The 10,810-nt window shown below is 42.9% G+C and overlaps 1 protein-coding gene across 2 annotated transcripts in view; it reads right to left on the reverse strand.

Annotated features, from left to right (window-relative positions):
* The window catches only part of GPC6 (glypican 6), a 709,793-nt gene extending 699,242 nt beyond the window's left edge, over nt 1-10,551 (reverse strand). The window contains exon 1 of one of the 2 annotated variants that reach the window (XM_086880897.1): nt 10,140-10,551. In XM_086880897.1, coding sequence (XP_086737023.1) covers nt 10,140-10,551 — 412 coding nt within the window. The remainder of the gene's footprint in view (nt 1-10,139) is intronic. The other variant, XM_086880898.1, reaches the window with a different exon arrangement.
* Nucleotides 10,552-10,810: the final 259 nt, after the last annotated feature.

A 10,810-nucleotide genomic window follows, 5' to 3' on the forward strand; every position in this document is an offset into this window, starting at 1 on the left:
TTATCCAGTGTTACATATACCTCCGAATGTGATACGATCTCAGCAGACTTTTTCCATTTAAGGAGCTGTTTGGGTACAGAGGTTTATATCCACATACATCCATACACTGTGGACATAATTCTTGCATGTATTCCTCTAGGTTGAAGAGAAAGAATTGGTCTATTGGGCAGACTGTGAGAGGAACAATTTAAATACATTCATCAGACACGGAAAAGCTTTACTTCAGCAGTGATCTGAATTTATGCATTTAGGCATTCGCCAGCAACCAGATTTTGGTATACAAGGTGGAAAGAGTTTGTGGTTTGGCCAATTTCTGTACTGGGCACAGACTGTGCTCTAGACAATGATTTACAGTGTCCAGCTGGAGCTGCTTTAAAAAGCAAACTCAAACTCTAAATTACTAATTAACAAGGTACTAAGATGCATCCACAAACGATCCATCAATTACTCCTGAATTTCACCATGATATGAAGCTGGTATCTTTCCGGAGGACAACTAAAAAATTAAGCAGTAGATTTATTTGTATTATGTTTGATGTCTATGTAAAAGAGAAAGGTTTAAACAGTATATACATAATTATGACATTATGATTTTGTAAGTCTCATGAAGAAATACTGACACAAGTGTAAAATGAAACCTCTGCAGATAGGACTGTTCCTTCCTTGCATTTCTTCAGTGCTTCTCACAATTAAATTGTGATTTTGAATTTTGATCACTGCTCTGCTTACTTTTGTGAAAAAAAACCCTGCAATTAATTCACAATCAAACTCCTCCACTGGCTGCATTCAATAGAGACAGGCAAAAATCAAGTTGTGGGGGGGTCTTTAACTCAAAAAAATAATAACAGAAGCATGCATGTGCCTCAGAGCCAATCTGACTACAATTAAGTCACACACGGCTTTTAGTATGCTGTCTCAGTAGTTAAAGAAGAAAGAGGCTTTGGAGTTCTCATTCAAAGAACAGTACAGGACTTCTGAAGATCAGCTTTAAGAACAAGCTAATCACTGTTTCAGCATTCAGTTTCAGGAAGTCCTTCCTGGGAGTCCTTCCATTTCATCAGCCATGCTACATGGCAAAGACAGGTGTTTGTCTTTAATCAGTGAATATTAGTTATGTTCCATTACCAGTGCTTATTCCCAGGCCATAGTCAGCACAAAGACCATCTCATGGAATAGCAATGGTCATGGAATATTGCTCCTGCTTGTCCCCAATTCAAAAAATAAATATCCCCTATGCCAATCTTTTAAATACCTTAATTTTTAAATTAGATTTTGATTTTTTGCTCCAAACCACCTAAACCTCTGTTGAGCCAACATGACTTACTGTGACATGACAAAAATTGCAGATTTGATTTGCTTATCTGTCCTCCCTGCTTTATTTTGCAACAGGACTGGTAGCCAAGGATAGACTACTTCACAAAATCAAAACTGTTTTATTAAGGAAGGTTTTACTGTGAGCCACCTTTGGCATCAAATTTTATAAACAGTTATAGATACAAGCAAGCAAAGATTGGACCAGGTAAGAATACTGTAACTCACAATGACTCTAACTGGTTAAAGGGAAAACAGCCTGAGTGAGAAACTGTTCAAAAGGTATTTTCTATATTTCTCTACAAAGATAATGCTTAAAGATTAAATAATATATAGCTATTTTCATCCAAGGAGCTTAAATTGCTCATATGCAATTAAAGTTATAAAAAGTTGTAAAGCCTAAAGCTAATATCAGAGAACTAAATATGCATATATCATGTTTATGCTGTGAATCAATTCCGTGTAACTTCTGATAAAGTTGCTGTTTGTATTTACATCTCCTTTCTGAAACACTTCATCAGTTTAAGAGAAAAGATAGAAAACAGATCAGGTTGAGCCACTGGACACTGCTGTACATCAGCCCTTGACTTTAACTGTTCACTGCATTATTTAAGCTTCTTAAGGACAAGCACTCATTTAAAAACAAGGGTACCTATAAACTGGAAGGCATTCAGAAATTGTTCAACATCTGAAATCTCATGGCTGACAACTGGATTCTTAGGACATAAAAAGAAGCATTTTGCCACTGCTTTTAACAATCTCAGTGCTACTGTGAGCACAACTATAAGGTCAAAGGTGCTCAGAGTTGGGGATGGGCACCCTCAGGTGTAGAAAAGATTTTAAACATGGAAACAGCAATAAATAACAGTATACAACATGAGGTCTAACAGCCTCATCCATTTGCTTCTTAACCCCCAAATTCACCATGCCATAAAATCAGCAGACAAGCAGTAAACTGACCACATTAACTATCACACACTGACATGGTAACAAACAAGAGTTTCCCTAAGGTAGTAAAGTCCTCTCCGTACTTTTCCTCATCAGTAAGTGTTCGGCTCCATCCATTTTGGAGAACAGATGACTTTGCTAGTATGGCTTGTAAAGTTGATGGTGATGCAGTTAGAAAGCCAAGCACAGAGTAGGGATAATAGCCAAGAAAGTTCACCTCCTAATAGTTTCTTCTGAACTACACTTCTAAGAACACTATACTACTGCCACACTGCATTTCAGTGACACATGAGAAAAGATGGAACAAGTCTTTCTCTAGCTGTTTCAACAGAATTTTAAAACATCTACCTGAAAAACACCATTAGACTGTGAGCCCCATGTTCCCATCATGACTTCAGGTACACATTCCCACATACCATCTTGAGCAGCTTCAAGACAGTTTTCTAGTTCAGGTCAGCATCTCAGAGAAACATTTCCCACAGACGCAAAACCTGAATCCTGAACTGAAAAGAACTTACAGGAAATGTACATCGGATCTGACAAGAGCCTCCTTGGCCATGTAGCCATCAGTCACCACTGTCTTACTTTTGGTAGGGTAACTGCACAAAAAGATCTGTTCCCCACTGTTATGCTTCACTTTTTAAAACAAATTATGTTCAAGGAAGACATTTTAGTTTCCCGTATTAATGACGGCTCTCAAAGACAAACTCCAAGATTTTAAGGAATACCAGCAATAACTCAAAAGCCATCCAGACCCATTTGACATGAGAACCACAGTGAGACGATTACAGACTGTGTTTTGCCAGGTCTGGAGTACTTTCACATACCTCCACGTTTCTCCAGCCACAGCAGTACCCACGTCATCCTCCCGCTATACCACATGACAACCCAAACCCGAACTGTACAAAAGCCTCACCCCATGCACTGACTTCCCTCCAAGGCCAACTCATACAGATGCTAGATGATCCTGCAGTCTCTAGCATGTTAGAAACCCAACACAGGAGCCAAGGGGCATGGCTGAAAACATCAGATAAATATGTTGCTACCATTATGAACACGTCAAGAACTGCAGAGAGTGGCAAAGAAACTAAAGAAACTGTTTCTGGCAAGAGAGAAGTCTGGCTTTTGACTTACAGGGCAGGTTATAGTACCTACTGCTTAGTCAAGCATCAAGCTTGAACTAATTGGACTTCCCAAACAGTAGCCTTAACATGGATGACTTAGCCTTTGATCTTTCTGACATAAACGAAGTGAGTCCTGTGTAGTTTTTTACTGTGCATGTGATTGTGTATTCATGTGTTGGTCAGAGGGGCCCATAAAACGAAATTTCAACCTGGTTTGCAAGCACCTATTCTGGTAATGTGCAACTTCTCTAGCTCTTTCAGACCTTTGGAGCGCCTTTGGAGCCACTTCAGCTAAAACCCCTAACTTTGCCTCTGCATGCACACACATGCACACACAGAGATAGTGTGTGTTACTCTGTAAGCACACTTATTTAATGCCACTACATGGCACCTGTTAAAAGTAGTCGACACTTCCACTTATTTTGGGGAGATTTGCCCTGCTATTTTAAACCCAACAGGTCAGTGAGCAGGTTCAAGGCTCCACTGTTTGTCAAGCATCTATAGAAATGCTTCTTTCGGGAGGAAAAAAAAAAAAAAATCCGCTTGAGATGCTCGGTACCCTTTACATCTGCTGCTCAGCTGGAGACACAGTTAAAAGGCCATTAGAAGCACAAGGTGACAGACCTCACAGACCAGACGAGCTGGAGAGCAATTTGCTGTTTGCATTAGGAGTATCAGCCCTGGCTGCTTCTTTTGGATGCACCAAATACAGTTCCTGTACCCAACCCTGAAAATCAGGACCAGGATGGGTGGCTAGCAGGTCTCCATCCCATCTCAGAGCTGGGGCTGTGCTGCAGAGCCTCTCCCTGCACATTCAGTCTCACAGTGGGCAGAAGGGACAGCAGCCCTGCCAGCACAACCCACAACCCCTGACTGGCTCTGCTGGATGGGTGTCACAGTAGGACCCAAACTGCTGTCACCTGTGCAGTCAGAGGGAACCTCTTCCAACACACCTTTGCCAGCACCTGTCTCTAAATGCCGCGTGTCTTCTGTGTTCCACAATCGCTCAACAGAACAAAGTGCTGCTGTTCCACTTTGCGGGAAGGAAAAGGTCACGTTAGCCAGAAGCAGCTCGTCGGGGAGAGCTGGTGGTCTTTGTGACAGCCTCCTATAACAAGAGCTAGAAATGTTCTTATTAGAGAAGCTCATTTTTTGGGGGTGTGTGCTGGAGCTCTAGAGCAGTAAGTAGTGAAGAAAGCAAATCCTGGTTTCAGTAGGTTTTCAGCCTTTTTTACATACAGAGGAATAAAGTGCTATGAATTTTACCAGCATATGTTTTCTTGCCATCTGCAACACATTTTAAATTCCTTTTGCATCTTATAATGTATTCTCTCTCTTTAGCATAATAACAATTTTGCCTTTAAACACCAACCTTTATATGCTGTACTTAGGAATTTCTGAAGAAGTGTTAATTCTTTTATACATATTTAAGCTGCTAAAATAATTATGCCTGATAGCATGAACAGTCGAAAGCACAGAATGTGGGTTCCCTTCACAGGGAGATAGCACCCATTAACCAGGTACAAAAGGGGGCATACAGTCATAGTTCACTAGAAAAGTAATTTCATTTTCCTAGTAATGGGAGTGCTGATACTTTGATACCATAATGGAGTTTTAAGCACCACGCCTGTTATTTCAACAAGAAATTTTAATGTAATTATGCATTTTTACTTTACTAAGCAGAAAGGAAGATTAGTATGCACAGTTTTCTTACATGTATCGTGGGGAATAAGACAGAGATCTCCAAGTGATACTGCAAGATGCTCGAGTCATTCAAAAGAAATGGCAGGTAGTAGTTTTAAAGACAAATTACCCAGAAAAGCTTTTATTGTTGATCGCTTGTTATAAGATTTGCCATTTGCAAGTAATTGTAGATTCAGCTGAAACTGACCTTTTATGAGAGCCAAGTGGCAATATAAATGAAATGAATATATTCTTTATTGCAGTAATATAAAAAAGAATGGCCTGAGCTTTTAACATAGTGCTTGACCTCTGGTGTCTGAACATCACCTAATCTCAGGAGTATTTCACAACAGCATATGATGAAACAAGTACTAATACAGCTTTAGAGCAGTTTAACACATTAGCACTTGGAAGTGTAGAAAATATTATAGCTTTAGGTATGCTTTTTGATTATAAATCAGACCGACAACAGAAAGAAAGAGATGATTAGAGACAATACACTGAAGTTCATCATTACATTAATTATTAAAGCATTGCCTTTTCTATTTTAAAGTCCCTCTTTCCAAGATACTCTAGCATAAAGTCACACTGGGAAACTCCAGATGCTGAGATTTAAAATTCTCACTCAAAACTGAATTATTTATAAGCATTAAAAACATACTATTTCTTCTCAAAGGCCCTGATCTTACAAACATCACCTCTAGGTTTTAGATGTGCATACAGAAGTTGTATTTTCTTTAATGGCATCAGTCACATACGAACTAATAAATATGTACAAAAGTGACAGCAAAGATGGGTCTTAGGGAAGCTGCACTTCCTCCTACTGACATGCACATGCCAATTTATTAGAACACACCATGCACTCACAACTGGAAAATAAGGGTGGCCGTAAGGAGAGGTGACCAGAGAGACTCTTGACGCTGCAGTTTCTGAAACTGCAGAGGCAAGAGGGGGGGTCACACACAATGAGGAGGATACAACTACAACAGTGCTAAAACAAAAAGGAAGTAGAAAGTTTACATGAAATTCCATGTCCATCTTCACTGCCATCATGGAGATGAGGAGTGAATTAATGTCTAGAACAGATTTCATAAATTTACAGTGAATATAGTATTTATTTTAGTAAGGCTATTTCTTTTTTACAGGCACTTTCTTCACACAGCTCTCAGTGTAAGCAGCAGAGAAACAGTAAAAGGCAGTATTAATGAACAAGTACTTGGATACAGACTCAGTCTGGAGGATTTTCCCTATTCTGTTAATCTACTACTGCATTTTAGAGTACGAAAGCAAAACGTTTAGAAAGAGTATCTTGGGAACATCTGACATGGACTAATAGCTCAACTGCATGGGTGACTACTGAGGTATTATTATTATTATTATTACTACTATTATTATTATCATTATCATTATTATTATTATTATTACCACTTAGGAGCTACAAGCAACTGTACTCTTGCTCGCTTCAGTCAACGCCTCCACATTATGCCAGTATAATGCCTATTCATTAAAGCACAATTTCAAGTGACTCCTGACCTTCAAAATGAAGGGTTCGCTTCTGCTTTCATTCCAGTTTGACTTTGACTTTGACTATGATGTCTGCGCTGCCAGACTCTCACCTTGTCCATCATCTGTGCTGGAGAACAAAGTTCACATACGTCTTATGCAGCATTTAGAATTCAACATCTTTACTGTTGGATGCTTTACCAGAACAGATCTAGTCTTTACCTAAATAAACTATTATTCAGAAAATAGTAAACTTTCCCCAAACAAAGCAAAAAAACAAATCCCAAGCAAAACCACAACACACAAAACCCCTGCACCCTTCACCTTGGAAGTGGAAGGCACAAAGCAGACACATCCACTACTTTAAACAGTCTGACATTCATTCAGAAAACTCTGAGACAAGGACACAATCCAACTTTAACTTTGACATTTCATTTTCATGGCTTCCTCTAAGACGATGTGAGTTACTGAAGGCACGGTTGGAGCCGTAAACAAGTACTGCCAAAATATATGTTCTATGATTTTTCTCTTGTGTGTTGACTTTCAAATGACAGAAATTCCTACAACAAAACATTTCCTGCAAAGTCCTCAGGAGTTCCACTAACATTCATGAATGCTGGGTCATGGCAACCTGAGTCTCACCGTAGAACTCTTCAACATACAGGATATTCCACAGCAGCTCTCAGAGAGGAGCCTCTTACAAGGACAGCCCAGCCCACCCTGCAAGCTCCTGCTAAGCATGCCCAGCATGTGACTGGTGCCAGAATTAAGCCCACAGCAGCATATCAAGTATTCTTCAAATTTTCTTCCTCTGCCCCCCATTCCCAGGTAAAGTTCCTTTACTGAGGATTTACTTTGCTTTAGCAAAGCTTAGGAAACTATGCAACTATGTCAGAAAACAACTTTATGTGCTGTACCCCAGTGGTCACAGCACCAGAATGTGGTGATCAGCCAAGACGTCGGACACAGAAGGCTGATTACGAATATGTTCTATACAATCACACGGAACAATTCAGCACCATAGTAGAAGTACAGCAAACTGCAGTCACATTACTGCCAACTTCAACATATTTCACATGCAACAAAATACTGTAGGAAAACTCTCCCTTACAGAACAAAAACTGACAACTTTTTAGATATGTAATTTCTATCTTCTCTGTGCAAAAATGAGTGACAGTATAAATAACGTTACACAAGTTATCTACCGAGTCTCTTGCACTGAAGTTCCATTCAACAGAGAGAGATACCTCTATGTCCACAGCTTCTATAATTTAAACAGATTCTTCACAGCTCTTTACATCAGTACATAGCCACTTTGCCTCAGTACATACACACTCTGTTCAGTTTATCCATGTCAACAGTCATCCCTAGAAACTAGCTTTTAAACAAATGGCAACAAAAAACATGACTACTATTAAATCAAAACACATAAACCACATGGTGTGTTACTACTTATTGTCAAATTATCAAGACATTGATGCAAAACCTTTTGAAAACACGTTTGTTCAGAAATATGACTGTAATAAAGTTCTTTGAATTCCTTAAAACATGAGGCCTTTGACAGGCTACACTAAAAATTTCTTCCTTAACCAAGTCACAATGATGGAAGAAGACAGAATGGGGAAAAAAAAAAAGAAAAAGCTTCTTAAACCTGTACACTGATTGCTTTAACTACACTTCCAACATCGCACCAGGTAGCAAATACAGAGCTTTAACATTAACAAGAGCCCGTGCTGCATGAGCAGCTATTACCCCACCTTGCAGCACTGTACAAGAACAGCACACTTAGAAACGCACTTTAAAGCAATCTTAGTCTTAAAACAACTCAGTTGAACTGCTACAAACAGAGCTGCTCAAAAGCTGATACACCAACTAGCAAAAAGGAAGATAAACCACAAAAAAACCAAACCATTTCTACAGGAAGCTCAGAAAAAATAACTCGTATTCCCATAAATCATGTACTTAATCATAAAAGCAGATTTACTTATGAAACTTAGCAGGAAGCCGTGGAGTAATTTTGGATTGATCTATTATTAAATATTTAATTACTCTGAGTCTTTCTGTACTGATATATGTCAACAGAAACTTGTAAATGCTGGGCTTACTTAAAAATTGCATGTCAACTTCACACTGTAGGTTCAGAAAATATAGGAAATCATAAAACTCCTCTGTGAGCTGAAAGCAACAAGTGTTTACCCAAAGTTATTAGAAGTCTGAAATTTACTGGAATTTCTTTTTTCAATGGAACAGAGGATATCCTATCCCTCTGTCTGAAAGCAGCTGGTGTAACAGTGAGCAAAGGGAAAGCATGACTGCATATTCAAAGGATCTCCTGTGGCTCACAGGAGAGATTTCATGATTTCATATAACTGATGAGCAACCTGAATATAAATTACCGAAAAAAGCACAGAAAGACCAGAGAATCAGTAAGCCTGAGGGATGAAGGTGCAACATGGAACAACCTTCCCCATATCTTTGTGAACTACAGCCTCGCTGTCCTGAGATTTTCCACATTTATCATTCCTCATGTAAAGTGCTAAATGTTGCACAGTGAATAACTGTGGCATTATTTCACCTCAAGGAAGATAAATCTACTGCTTCCAACTTTCAAGAGGAAGCGAGCAAACCGAGGAGCATCTAATTCACTCTACAAATAGCAGGACCTAACAGCAAAGTGCCAGTGGCAAAGCATAAACCTTTTTTGAGGGCTCAAGCAGTCCGATTTAAGCAATCCTGGCTCATATCTTCAGGTATAATAGCTCCCTTTTTGTGGTGCTCTCTGATTGCTAAATGAGTTTCATCCCCGAACGTATTTTTATTCATTCAGTCTTAAAGACGCAATACCGATAGCGTTGTATGGAAAAGTAGGGAAACAGAATTACAACAAAAATCCGTTCCCAACACCTTCGTGGGCGGATTGCGATATAACCTGTTGTAGGCATGTCTCAGCAGACTGAAGAGCCGAGTAACAGGCTGCCGGGTGGGTGTGTGTGGATGTGTGCGGGTGCCTCTCCCCGGCAGCCGGTGCCTCTGCTCCATCCGTGCTGCGGCGGAGGCGCCCGGCGGCGCCTCCAAGGGGCGACCCGCCCGGCCCGGGGCCGCGGAGGGGACCAGGACTGCCCTCCTCGCCCTCCTCCTCCTCCTCCTCCTTCACGCCCTGTGCCCGCGAGCAGAGGGCAAAGTTTTTTCCCTGCTCAGGGCGGCAGCGGGGACAGCCGCCACTGCGGACCTGCCCGCTGCCTCTCGCCGCTCGGCTGCAACTCTCAAGAAGTTTCAGCCAGCGAACAGAAACGCGGCTGAGCCTGCCTGCGTCCCCGTCATTCTCACCCCTTTTTTGTTTTTTTTTACCCCCCCGCCCCCTTAGTTTCTGTATTTACTGAATCTTTATCTACACGCACACACACGCTCCTCCGAGAAGCCCCCGGGTGTCCCCCGGGCTCCCGAGCCGCGCACACACCGCCGCGATCGCCGGTCCCGCTCCGCTGGGGCGTGCGCGCAGCCCGGCGGCGGCAGCGCCGGCCCCGCTCCGCGGCCCCTGCCCGCTGCCCGCCGCGCCCGGCCCCGTCCTTACCTGCGATCTCCTGGTAGGGCACGCTGGCCAGGCTGAAGCCCTTGGCGCTGTACGCCTGCCGCACCTCGCCGCAGCTCCGCGCTTTGCCCTCGGTCCCCGCGGCCGGCAGCACCGGCAGCAGCAGCAGCAGCAGCAGCAGCAGCAGCAGCAGCGGCGGCGGCGGCGGCGGCGGCGGCGGCACCGGCAGCAGCGGCCCCGGCAGGGCGCAGCGCCGCGCAGCCCCCCGCGCCGCCGGCATGGCGCGGAGCGCAACTCCCGCGCGGCGCGCAAGTCCCGCGCCTCCGCCGCCTCCGCCGCCCCGCCGCGCCTCCGCCGCGCCCCCCGGCTGCGGGGGCGGCGGCCCGGGAGCCCCCCGGCCGCCCAGGCAAACTTTTGCGAGGCGGGGGGGAGATGGGCGCGCACACACACACATGCGCGCACGGCGGGGGCCGGGGAGCGGTAGCCTTGTCCCTCCGGCTCTTCTCCAAACGCAGAGCAATCGCCCCACGCCAAAAGAAAAATAATAATAATAATTTTTAAAAAATACCAAAACCACGAGCAGATACCCCACGACCAAAAGAAAAAAGAAAAAAGGCAAAGGGAAAAAGAGGGTAAAAATCTGTCTGTAGCTTGTGAAGATTGAAACCGCGAGCGCGTTGCTGCGAGCGGAGTCCCGGGGCAGCGTCAGCGCG

The sequence above is a fragment of the Cyanistes caeruleus genome, chromosome 3 (genome assembly GCF_971803275.1).
Source record: "Cyanistes caeruleus chromosome 3, bCyaCae1.hap1.1, whole genome shotgun sequence".
NCBI lineage: Eukaryota > Metazoa > Chordata > Aves > Passeriformes > Paridae > Cyanistes > Cyanistes caeruleus.